General features: G+C 30.7%; 1 protein-coding gene across 12 annotated transcripts in view; it reads right to left on the reverse strand.

Annotated features, from left to right (window-relative positions):
* LOC145691005 (uncharacterized) overlaps positions 1-13,936 on the reverse strand; it is a 318,751-nt gene that overhangs the window by 175,164 nt on the left and 129,651 nt on the right. For all 12 annotated transcript variants that reach the window (XR_014132318.1, XR_014132319.1, XR_014132320.1 and 9 more), the window contains 2 exons: positions 8,893-9,000; positions 814-921 (listed from right to left, as the gene is read on the reverse strand). Coding sequence is in view for 8 of the 12 variants with exons in the window: in XM_081766498.1 (XP_081622624.1) it covers positions 814-921; positions 8,893-9,000 (216 nt within the window). In the remaining 4 variants the exon portion in view is untranslated. The remainder of the gene's footprint in view (positions 1-813; positions 922-8,892; positions 9,001-13,936) is intronic.

The raw sequence follows: 13,936 nt of genomic DNA on the forward strand, positions 1-13,936 counted from the left end.
TTACAAAAGACTTTCAAATGATAAAGACAGTTCTAAATTAATTATGCAGAACGAAACTATAAACTTATGTTGATTGAGAACCAAAATGTTAAAGACCCACTTTTCAGAATAATTAATCTATCTAATAGTTATAAATTTCTCTAAATGGAAAAATAATGCATATGAAATTAAGTCTGGACAAATACTTTCTAAATATATTTCTAAACAATACTCTAGTTGAAAATCTTCATTTCGATATTAGAAAGAATTACATAATTATGTTTCATACCGAAAAAAATTCACCTTTTGAAGAAGGTGAATTATTATTTATTATTATGTATACAGAGAGAGCTTTCATAAAAATTATACTCGGAATTACTATTTACAATGTAGTAAAAATTGATATCATACAACTGACTGATAACAGAAGTTGAAAATCTATACTTTTTAGTACATAATTTATGTAATATCTATAAATTTCTTTATAGTGGAAAGTAAGATTAACGGAATTAAGTTTTCATAAATATTTAATAGATATATTTTAAGTGGAACTTTAACTAAATAAATTACTTTTAAATTTTAATATAATTAAATGATAAGTTAACAATTTAACCACTTAAAAATTCTGATTTGAATGATGGTCAATTATTGCTTGTTATTATGATGTAGAAACAGAAGTTGAGGATGAAAAGAAATCAAGTGACGATGAAAATATGAATGTTGGTAATCTAATATTATATGGCGATGCTATGCTATTCATACACAAATATATTCATTGTTCAAGTTATATCAATTAAAAAAGTAATATAAATTATTTGATGGCTTCAAACTTACCTATATTTCCATTTCTTGATCCAACGGAAAGAAGTTCTTCGTTATTGGAAGAATTAGACGCACATGCCTCATCGGAAACGACATCTACGAAATTATTTGCAAGCTCATCTGAAATAAGGAAGAAATAAAGCTTCTCTTCGGTTCTTGAATTAGAGAGGTTCATATAATGTTTAACTTTATATATATATATATATATAATATAGCGCGATGTAACAAATTCCATTAGCAGTATCAAGATGATGATTTCGACTTCCTCTGAAGTCTTTATTTCCATTAGTAACGTCACTCTATCATATTTTTAGAGGTAACATTATAGGTATTAATATATTGTTCTTTGATACTAATGATTTTCATTTCATGCTAAAGTTTTTTTTTTTTTTTCAGCAACCTGCATTAGAATAGACAGGTGCTTCAATTTCCTTGGAGCTGAAGCCTTTGTCTGATAAAGTCAAGCGAACAATATCTCGATCTATTCTGCAGTTGTATTAATTTTCTGACACACCAGTCTCGTTCAGATCATACATTATGCTCTTCTTGCTTCTGTAAAGTTCTACCAACGAAAGTGTGATGCATACCTAGAATTTTGGCGATTTGTTTGCTTGAGTAGCCCTCACCTTATAGTGTCAGAATTCGTCTGTGTTTATGAAGGCTTGTGTTATATTTTTCCCATATTGCGAGTTTCAAAGGGAGGATGATAACCTTCAATGCCTTATAATGTACGTGAAGCAATTCCGTCTAGAACGTAAATAAAAGAAACACTCAATAATAAATATTTCTCATTAAAAATAAACGTTACACTGCTCTACAAAACAAATAAAACAAGCATATTAAGTCTCGATCACACTCGTATTGAGTTCAAAGATACCAAACGGAGACCATCTGAATTACTGTAACAAACAAAATACTGGTATAATCCTCCTTAAACTTAAAGGTTATTGCAGACGTCAAGTAGATACCATTATGTCACGGAATGGATTATTTAAACAACAAATGTAAGGAAACTCGTACGATTGTTCTGAGTGGTGCTTTTTTTTTTTTTTTTTTTTTTGACAGACTGTATATCCCAAAGCGTGAATCACCATAAATATCAACAACTACAACAACGATTTAAAGGAGAATCAAAGTTAAAGATGAAATAGCAACACAATGCGTCGTGACCGTAATACAGCAAATCATGAATGTGTTAAAATATTAAATAATACTTTTGATAAAGTGGATAGTTTCAAATATCTAGGATCAATATTAACAGAGGAAAATCACATTCACAGAGAAATTAAATGTCGACTAAAAGCAGGGGATTCGTGTTACTATTCGGTTCAAAATCTCAGTTGTCGCGAATTCTGTGGAGGAATTTGAAGCTTAAAATATACAAAACTATAATCATGCCTGTTGTTCTGTATGGTTGCGAAACATGGTCACTTACTCTGAGAGAAGAACATAGACTGAAAGTATTTGAGAACAAGATCCTTAGACGAATATTCGGACCCAAAAGGAACGGGAATGGGGAATGGCGGAAAATTCATAACGAGGAACTACATAATTTTACCCAACATTGTTAGGATCGTCAAGTCTAGGAGGCTTAAATGGGCAGGTCATGTAGCTAGAATGGAAGAAAGTAGAAACGCTTTCAAAATCTTGACTGGAAGACCCATCGGAAAACGACCATTAGGAAGACCTAGGCGCAGATGGGAAGACAATAAAAAGATGGATCTCGCAGAGATAGGAATATAAAGTAGAAACTGGATGCAATTAGCTAAGGATAGAAGTCAGTGGAAAGCTTTTGTGAATGCGGCATTTAACCTCTGGGTTCCATAGGCCATAGAGTTAGTTTAGTTAGTTATTCAGTATTGATTCTATAAATCGAAGTGATGAATGTAAAGATTATTCTATTACAGTGTTTGATGATTTTATATTAGAGAATCAAAACACTAGAGATTATTTTACAAGAGGAAGACATAAGAATTATATTGTTTTTATCTTGCACAATCATATTTCAAAATACCTAAGCACTTAGTAAGAGACAATGTTAATGTTCTATGTATATTTCATCAAGATGATACTAATCTTAAGCATGTGTATAACGAATTTGGTGGAGGAGATATGTATTATAATTAATTTAAAGATATATGCTCTACTTCCTGGAAAGATGATTATGGTTTTAGAGTAATTGATATGAGGAGAAAAGTAAATAATATGGGAGTATAGGAGCAAGATTAAGATTTTTATAACCATTTAACAAGACACTCAATTAACATCAATTATTAACGTTCAACATCAATATCAACATCAAACACCCTAACATTAACGTTAGCATTAACGATTAACGTCTAATCTTGAAACGTCAACGTCTAAAGTTGAAGGATTTAACCTTCAACGATTTTCTTTATAGTAACTGGATGAAAAATAATTGGAGAGAAATCTTCATTTGAAAGAGTTTCTTATTAAAGGCTTTAAAAATTGGAAGGAAGAAAGATTAGGAATATATGACAAATATAAAGAAACAAGAACTACTATTACTTGATGCTATTCACGGTTTAGGAAATGAGATTAAAGAAGTAAGAGAACTTATCCCAGCTGTAAATAAAAGTATGAGAGTAGATTTGAAATATTTAGAAACACCTTTAATGTAAAATTCTATAAGTGAAAGTGATTCGTGTGTAACAGGGTAAATAAAATATATGAGAAAACAAATTGAAGAGCAAGTACATGGAATAGAGCCTCTAACAACCTATTTTGGTAAGATTGCAACGAAATATTATACCAAAAAGCTACGTATTTGGGATAAGAACTATTGAGGAGAATGGCAGAATAATAAAATAGGAAATTCTGAAGTTAAAGTTCAAGGTGATAATTTGATAATTAATGAAAAAGAGTATGAAGGAAGAGAAGGTTTATGCAATTATTAACAAGCAAAAAGCTAGAAAATTACACAAGAGGATTTGGATAATTATCATATATATTAGTAATTTCTACTGGAATTTATCAAAACAACGATTCAAAGACAGGAAACCAATATCTTCAAAAAGTAGTAAGTATAAATATATTATCAAAACCTATTTGGAATGAATTTTATTTTGAAAATAAATTGCTAAATCTGGTAAAGGCATAAAACAATATACAGAACTTCCTAAAAAATATGCATGGGTAAGTGATGTTCGAAAGTTAGTAGAAAGATTAATTATTATAGATGAAGAAGAAAAAGTTGGAAATAATATTTTTATACTGAACAAGTAGTTATTACGATTATGATTATTTGAAAGTCTCACAATTCATTCCTAATGATTTAAAAGATATAGGATATTCAATATAGATACTAAATGTATTACCGCCAATATTTTGAAATGGCGAGGAATACGGACAAAGATTAATAAGATTTTAAAGATGAAAGGAAAGCCTACATATTCCAGGCCTACATATTCAGTTACATATTCCAGGACTTAACTATTGTAGACCTTCTACCAAGCTTCAACAAAAATTAGAAAGAGGAGATAAAGATATAAATACATTAGGCGAAGCTTGTAAAGAACATGATACAGAAATAACAAAGATACAGCTTCTAGACAAATTACAGACAAACAATTAGAAATTAAGGCATGAGAAAGAGTTTCTGCTCAAGACACGTCATTAATTACTGAAAAATGATCAGATTTAGGAACTCCATTAGCGATGGAACCCAAAATAAATTTGGGTATGGGTTTAAAATCAGAATAGCATTTATAAGGGTTTTCTCTATAATAAATATAGAATGTGTTCGATTAAAGGAGCTATGTTTTCCATTTCTCACAACAAATTAGTTACTTCAAAAATTGATCATATCTTAACAAAGAAACAACTTAATAATAAAGCTGAGAAGATCGAAGACGGTAAAGGAATGAATCTAAGGAAGAAAAAAAACATTCTCCAAAAGAATATATTTTTGAATTTATATTTACAATACCAGTTATTCTTTCAGCAGTTGGAGCTTTAGGTTCTGTAGCAGGAGGAGCAGCAGGTATTGCAAAAGCTGAACAAGCGAAAAAGATTAAACAAGAATTAGAATAAAAAACACAACTTAGCAACAGATTGATTTCATTTTCCATTTAGCGTCCCTTTTTAGCAACGAGGCTATAAGAGACTTGGACTTACAGTTCAACGTGGGATACGAACCAGACGAGCCCTCGCAACTTAGTAATAGAAGCAAAACAAGATAGCTAATAAAACTCCAACTGATCAAAGGAGTATATATATATTTAAGATTATATATCTGTATTACAGTTTCGGCTACGTAACATAGCCTTTCTCAGACTCATTATGGGAGAAATATCCAATTTTGACAGCTTATATACAATCTGAATGCAAGACACACCTACTTTCTCTTTACAAAACGTAAACTTTTAATTGTTCTAAAAATATTTTTGTTTTAATTAGATGCATTCACTTTCTCTTTTTGCGCACCTGTTATGAAACTCTTAATTCGGTGTTTGTCACTTACACTTTCTATTCACTATTGTCCTTCTGCTGTTCTCCATCGTACACCTGTTCTAATAGCTTGGCTGATCCTTTTTAATTCTTTCTTTCTATTTTGTCTATCACCTTTTCCCATAATTCCTGTATCAGAAGTCCACTAGACCAATTTATCAACTTCTCCTTCCCATATTTCTTAATCCACTGTGCTTATATGTTAAGGCTTTAAATTTATTAAGTGAGAGAATATTGTTTTAGCGATGTAATGTATATAATAAATATGAACAAAAAATATGCGTTTAACAGCTTTTATGGATAATTCCATAACAGTTTCCGTAAGCACGGAAGATGTGCATAATATGATTAAAGAATATTGAGAAAAATACTGATTGTAAAGGTCAACATGATATTGACTGTGTCAACTGTATATTTGTTAAAGTCAGATCTAAAGGATGACAGTTATGTAAAGAAGTTTTATGAGAAAATTAGTCGATATATTGCTTGGTATGTATAGAGATGAATATTATAAATTACTTCCAAAAGTGCTTTAGCAGGCTTTACTCGTTATCGGTAACTTGTGAGCGAATATCTATGTTTGTTTTTATTTCCTTTCTGTAGTTTTAGAATTTTGTCTATTGACCTGTGCTGCCCCCTAGCTGGAGACTGGAATACGGCGCGTGATCAGAAAAATTGTCAGCGACCTATGACGTGTGCAGTATGAACGAAATCCTTGATAGTGAAAGCCTTATTCTGTTTGTAAGAGAATCCCTCACAAGTCACCTATCGCGTTTGTGTTTTTCGATCTGATGTTGTTGTGTTTATGGGATTTCAAGCTAAAACGAATCAAGAGCGAGACAAGATACGGCAATGGTTAATAGAGGAATTTAATGATAATTACGTTAGTTCTGACATGCTGTCAGAATTTGATGATTCTGTAGATTCCGATGCAGCTGAAGACATTATTACGGAGCATGACAGCCATAGTGAATAGTCTGCTGATGAGGATGATGACATTTCTCCTAGTTCCGGTAGGCATTATGTGGGGAGACACAAGCGTATGTGTGGAATACTTAACCACCACGACAATAAACACCAAGAAGATGAACAAATATTCTTCTTCACCCTCCTGGTGTTAAAGGTGAAGGTGTCAAAAGTTCGAAATGATAATAAAGCTTCGGATTAGGAAACATCTCCAACTTCCATCTGAAGAAATTGTACCCGAGTCAACCCAGAGCAAGGAAGAAGCCAAGTGTGCGTTTTGTCCAAAGAGAAAGAACAGAAAAACGAAGACAGCATGTGCAGATTGTCGATTGCCCATCTATGAACATCACGTCATCACTATCTGCCACAAACGTAGAACCCAGAAGAGCAGTGGAGATAAGGAAGACTGAATACATTTTTCAGTGGTGGTAGTGCTGCAGCAGAGGTTTGGATGTTTTCCTCGATCAAATTTTGGCAATTATGTACTGGATTAAAATTATATTAGATAGATAAGGACTGTTAGGTTCTACAACCTAATCTAACCTAACACTTGTTATTTACTATGGGTATAGGGATGGGCAGTAAAATAAAAGCTTTCCCAGATATCTTCCTGTGTATCTTCCTGCAGGATGTTAAACAGCAAACACAAGAACAACTTGATACATAATAAACTGTAAATATAGTTAACTTTCCGTATGTTTTAATAAATTTGAGAATAAAATTAAATGTTTCCATATTACAACATTATTAATTAAATGTTACAACCAAAAAGGGTTCCATAATGCAAAAAATCAACTAAAATTACCGAAATTATACCAATAATAATAAAGTAAACGCATACTTTTATGTATCACAACGATAGACAATGTTTTAGTAACACAGAAACTAAATGAATAAAAAGTGAAGGATTCCCTCACAAGTTACCGATTGCATTACAAAATAGAACTTACCGATGGCGCGTTAATAAGGAAAAATTGTACCAGTTACCACTCTGACTATATAGATTAAATACGAAAAAATTACCTCGTTTTAAATGTTTACAACATATAATTATACCAAAAGAGGTGTTTACGATGTTAGATGATGAATCTAACATACCGAAGATAAAATATCTGTGCAAGATATTTTAAGTATATTATACATAAACACTCAAAATATTACAATGAGGTTTAGTTAACACAATCACTTTACAGATCAAAACCAACAATATATACAACAGACGCTAATAAATTAATTTGAAGGATTATATAGCACCTTTAGCGAACTCTATTTTGGTAAATCAAAGACCTTTATAAATATGAGGTATGTTTTGTATTGGCTGTTATGAAAAAATGGTATAGATATTGATATTGAGTTTTAAAAGTCAAAACAGAATGACATTACATACGTTATTAAAGAAGTTACATTAGGAGTTATCATTTATTGTATAATAAATATGAATATCTTTCGTAATGCTATAGATAGGGAAGATTATTTTAAAAATATTAACACTAGACAAGAACAATTAGAACCTTTAAAAATTTAGGTGATGTTAAGAAATATAATTTCATAAATATAAAACAAAAATTGACTCTAGATTTCTACATTATGACTCGCTTCCACTTTCAATATGAACTAGACAAAGGTTCTACATAAAGAATACATCTGAGATTTTTCCAAAACCAAAAGACTTGTTAGTGTAACCAATAGAGTCGATTAATACGATGTAGTAACGGTAGAACTTGAATCAATAAACAATAATGTTAATAACCAATTAGAAAGTGATAGAAACAAATTTGAGGATATACTAAGATCATTATAAGATACACATAGAAAGAGAGATGATATTAACAGATATGCTTGTTACAAAAGACTTTCAAATGATAAAGACAGTTCTAAATTAATTATGCAGAACGAAACTATAAACTTATGTTGATTGAGAACCAAAATGTTAAAGACCCACTTTTCAGAATAATTAATCTATCTAATAGTTATAAATTTCTCTAAATGGAAAAATAATGCATATGAAATTAAGTCTGGACAAATACTTTCTAAATATATTTCTAAACAATACTCTAGTTGAAAATCTTCATTTCGATATTAGAAAGAATTACATAATTATGTTTCATACCGACAAAAATTCACCTTTTGAAGAAGGTGAATTATTATTTATTATTATGTATACAGAGAGAGCTTTCATAAAAATTATACTCGGAATTACTATTTACAATGTAGTAAAAATTGATATCATACAACTGACTGATAACAGAAGTTGAAAATCTATACTTTTTAGTACATAATTTATGTAATATCTATAAATTTCTTTATAGTGGAAAGTAAGATTAACGGAATTAAGTTTTCATAAATATTTAATAGATATATTTTAAGTGGAACTTTAACTAAATAAATTACTTTTAAATTTTAATATAATTAAATGATAAGTTAACAATTTAACCACTTAAAAATTCTGATTTGAATGATGGTCAATTATTGCTTGTTATTATGATGTAGAAACAGAAGTTGAGGATGAAAAGAAATCAAGTGACGATGAAAATATGAATGTTGGTAATCTAATATTATATGGCGATGCTATGCTATTCATACACAAATATATTCATTGTTCAAGTTATATCAATTAAAAAAGTAATATAAATTATTTGATGGCTTCAAACTTACCTATATTTCCATTTCTTGATCCAACGGAAAGAAGTTCTTCGTTATTGGAAGAATTAGACGCACATGCCTCATCGGAAACGACATCTACGAAATTATTTGCAAGCTCATCTGAAATAAGGAAGAAATAAAGCTTCTCTTCGGTTCTTGAATTAGAGAGGTTCATATAATGTTTAACTTTATATATATATATATAATATAGCGCGATGTAACAAATTCCATTAGCAGTATCAAGATGATGATTTCGACTTCCTCTGAAGTCTTTATTTCCATTAGTAACGTCACTCTATCATATTTTTAGAGGTAACATTATAGGTATTAATATATTGTTCTTTGATACTAATGATTTTCATTTCATGCTAAAGTTTTTTTTTTTTTTTTTTCAGCAACCTGCATTAGAATAGACAGGTGCTTCAATTTCCTTGGAGCTGAAGCCTTTGTCTGATAAAGTCAAGCGAACAATATCTCGATCTATTCTGCAGTTGTATTAATTTTCTGACACACCAGTCTCGTTCAGATCATACATTATGCTCTTCTTGCTTCTGTAAAGTTCTACCAACGAAAGTGTGATGCATACCTAGAATTTTGGCGATTTGTTTGCTTGAGTAGCCCTCACCTTATAGTGTCAGAATTCGTCTGTGTTTATGAAGGCTTGTGTTATATTTTTCCCATATTGCGAGTTTCAAAGGGAGGATGATAACCTTCAATGCCTTATAATGTACGTGAAGCAATTCCGTCTAGAACGTAAATAAAAGAAACACTCAATAATAAATATTTCTCATTAAAAATAAACGTTACACTGCTCTACAAAACAAATAAAACAAGCATATTAAGTCTCGATCACACTCGTATTGAGTTCAAAGATACCAAACGGAGACCATCTGAATTACTGTAACAAACAAAATACTGGTATAATCCTCCTTAAACTTAAAGGTTTTTGCAGACGTCAAGTAGATACCATTATGTCACGGAATGGATTATTTAAACAACAGATGTAAGGAAACTCGTACGATTGTTCTGAGTGGTGCTTTTTTTTTTTTTTTTTTTTTTTTGACAGACTGTATATCCCAAAGCGTGAATCACCATAAATATCAACAACTACAACAACGATTTAAAGGAGAATCAAAGTTAAAGATGAAATAGCAACACAATGCGTCGTGACCGTAATACAGCAAATCATGAATGTGTTAAAATATTAAATAATACTTTTGATAAAGTGGATAGTTTCAAATATCTAGGATCAATATTAACAGAGGAAAATCACATTCACAGAGAAATTAAATGTCGACTAAAAGCAGGGGATTCGTGTTACTATTCGGTTCAAAATCTCAGTTGTCGCGAATTCTGTGGAGGAATTTGAAGCTTAAAATATACAAAACTATAATCATGCCTGTTGTTCTGTATGGTTGCGAAACATGGTCACTTACTCTGAGAGAAGAACATAGACTGAAAGTATTTGAGAACAAGATCCTTAGACGAATATTCGGACCCAAAAGGAACGGGAATGGGGAATGGCGGAAAATTCATAACGAGGAACTACATAATTTTACCCAACATTGTTAGGATCGTCAAGTCTAGGAGGCTTAAATGGGCAGGTCATGTAGCTAGAATGGAAGAAAGTAGAAACGCTTTCAAAATCTTGACTGGAAGACCCATCGGAAAACGACCATTAGGAAGACCTAGGCGCAGATGGGAAGACAATAAAAAGATGGATCTCGCAGAGATAGGAATATAAAGTAGAAACTGGATGCAATTAGCTAAGGATAGAAGTCAGTGGAAAGCTTTTGTGAATGCGGCATTTAACCTCTGGGTTCCATAGGCCATAGAGTTAGTTTAGTTAGTTATTCAGTATTGATTCTATAAATCGAAGTGATGAATGTAAAGATTATTCTATTACAGTGTTTGATGATTTTATATTAGAGAATCAAAACACTAGAGATTATTTTACAAGAGGAAGACATAAGAATTATATTGTTTTTATCTTGCACAATCATATTTCAAAATACCTAAGCACTTAGTAAGAGACAATGTTAATGTTCTATGTATATTTCATCAAGATGATACTAATCTTAAGCATGTGTATAACGAATTTGGTGGAGGAGATATGTATTATAATTAATTTAAAGATATATGCTCTACTTCCTGGAAAGATGATTATGGTTTTAGAGTAATTGATATGAGGAGAAAAGTAAATAATATGGGAGTATAGGAGCAAGATTAAGATTTTTATAACCATTTAACAAGACACTCAATTAACATCAATTATTAACGTTCAACATCAATATCAACATCAAACACCCTAACATTAACGTTAGCATTAACGATTAACGTCTAATCTTGAAACGTCAACGTCTAAAGTTGAAGGATTTAACCTTCAACGATTTTCTTTATAGTAACTGGATGAAAAATAATTGGAGAGAAATCTTCATTTGAAAGAGTTTCTTATTAAAGGCTTTAAAAATTGGAAGGAAGAAAGATTAGGAATATATGACAAATATAAAGAAACAAGAACTACTATTACTTGATGCTATTCACGGTTTAGGAAATGAGATTAAAGAAGTAAGAGAACTTATCCCAGCTGTAAATAAAAGTATGAGAGTAGATTTGAAATATTTAGAAACACCTTTAATGTAAAATTCTATAAGTGAAAGTGATTCGTGTGTAACAGGGTAAATAAAATATATGAGAAAACAAATTGAAGAGCAAGTACATGGAATAGAGCCTCTAACAACCTATTTTGGTAAGATTGCAACGAAATATTATACCAAAAAGCTACGTATTTGGGATAAGAACTATTGAGGAGAATGGCAGAATAATAAAATAGGAAATTCTGAAGTTAAAGTTCAAGGTGATAATTTGATAATTAATGAAAAAGAGTATGAAGGAAGAGAAGGTTTATGCAATTATTAACAAGCAAAAAGCTAGAAAATTACACATAAGAGGATTTGGATAATTATCATATATATTAGTAATTTCTACTGGAATTTATCAAAACAACGATTCAAAGACAGGAAACCAATATCTTCAAAAAGTAGTAAGTATAAATATATTATCAAAACCTATTTGGAATGAATTTTATTTTGAAAATAAATTGCTAAATCTGGTAAAGGCATAAAACAATATACAGAACTTCCTAAAAAATATGCATGGGTAAGTGATGTTCGAAAGTTAGTAGAAAGATTAATTATTATAGATGAAGAAGAAAAAGTTGGAAATAATATTTTTATACTGAACAAGTAGTTATTACGATTATGATTATTTGAAAGTCTCACAATTCATTCCTAATGATTTAAAAGATATAGGATATTCAATATAGATACTAAATGTATTACCGCCAATATTTTGAAATGGCGAGGAATACGGACAAAGATTAATAAGATTTTAAAGATGAAAGGAAAGCCTACATATTCCAGGCCTACATATTCAGTTACATATTTCAGGACTTAACTATTGTAGACCTTCTACCAAGCTTCAACAAAAATTAGAAAGAGGAGATAAAGATATAAATACATTAGGCGAAGCTTGTAAAGAACATGATACAGAAATAACAAAGATACAGCTTCTAGACAAATTACAGACAAACAATTAGAAATTAAGGCATGAGAAAGAGTTTCTGCTCAAGACACGTCATTAATTACTGAAAAATGATCAGATTTAGGAACTCCATTAGCGATGGAACCCAAAATAAATTTGGGTATGGGTTTAAAATCAGAATAGCATTTATAAGGGTTTTCTCTATAATAAATATAGAATGTGTTCGATTAAAGGAGCTATGTTTTCCATTTCTCACAACAAATTAGTTACTTCAAAAATTGATCATATCTTAACAAAGAAACAACTTAATAATAAAGCTGAGAAGATCGAAGACGGTAAAGGAATGAATCTAAGGAAGAAAATAAACATTCTCCAAAAGAATATTTTTTGAATTTATATTTACAATACCAGTTATTCTTTCAGCAGTTGGAGCTTTAGGTTCTGTAGCAGGAGGAGCAGCAGGTATTGCAAAAGCTGAACAAGCGAAAAAGATTAAACAAGAATTAGAATAAAAAACACAACTTAGCAACAGCTTGATTTCATTTTCCATTTAGCGTCCCTTTTTAGCAACGAGGCTATAAGAAACGTGGACCTACAGTTCAACGTGGGATACGAACCAGACGAGCCCTCGCAACTTAGTAATAGAAGCAAAACAAGATAGCTAATAAAACTCCAACTGATCAAAGGAGTATATATATATTTAAGATTATATATCTGTATTACAGTTTCGGCTACGTAACATAGCCTTTCTCAGACTCATTATGGGAGAAATATCCAATTTTGACAGCTTATATACAATCTGAATGCAAGACACACCTACTTTCTCTTTACAAAACGTAAACTTTTAATTGTTCTAAAAAGATTTTTGTTTTAATTAGATGCATTCACTTTCTCTTTTTGCACACCTGTTATGAAACTCTTAATTGGGTGTTTGTCACTTACACTTTCTATTCACTATTGTCCTTCTGCTGTTCTCCATCGTACACCTGTTCTAATAGCTTGGCTGATCCTTTTTAATTCTTTCTATTTTGTCTATCACCTTTTCCCATAATTCCTGTATCAGAAGTCCACTAGACCAATTTATCAACTTCTCCTTCCCATATTTCTTAATCCACTGTGCTTATATGTTAAGGCTTTAAATTTATTAAGTGAGAGAATATTGTTTTAGCGATGTAATGTATATAATAAATATGAACAAAAAATATGCGTTTAACAGCTTTTATGGATAATTCCATAACAGTTTCCGTAAGCACGGAAGATGTGCATAATATGATTAAAGAATATTGAGAAAAATACTGATTGTAAAGGTCAACATGATATTGACTGTGTCAACTGTATATTTGTTAAAGTCAGATCTAAAGGATGACAGTTATGTAAAGAAGTTTTATGAGAAAATTAGTCGATATATTGCTTGGTATGTATAGAGATGAATATTATAAATTACTTCCAAAAGTGCTTTAGCAGGCTTTACTCGTTATCGGTAACTTGTGAGCGAATATCTATTTTTGTTTTT

Source organism: Thermobia domestica, chromosome 7 (assembly GCF_964235325.1).
Source record: "Thermobia domestica chromosome 7, izTheDome1.hap1.1, whole genome shotgun sequence".
Classification (NCBI taxonomy): domain Eukaryota; kingdom Metazoa; phylum Arthropoda; class Insecta; order Zygentoma; family Lepismatidae; genus Thermobia; species Thermobia domestica.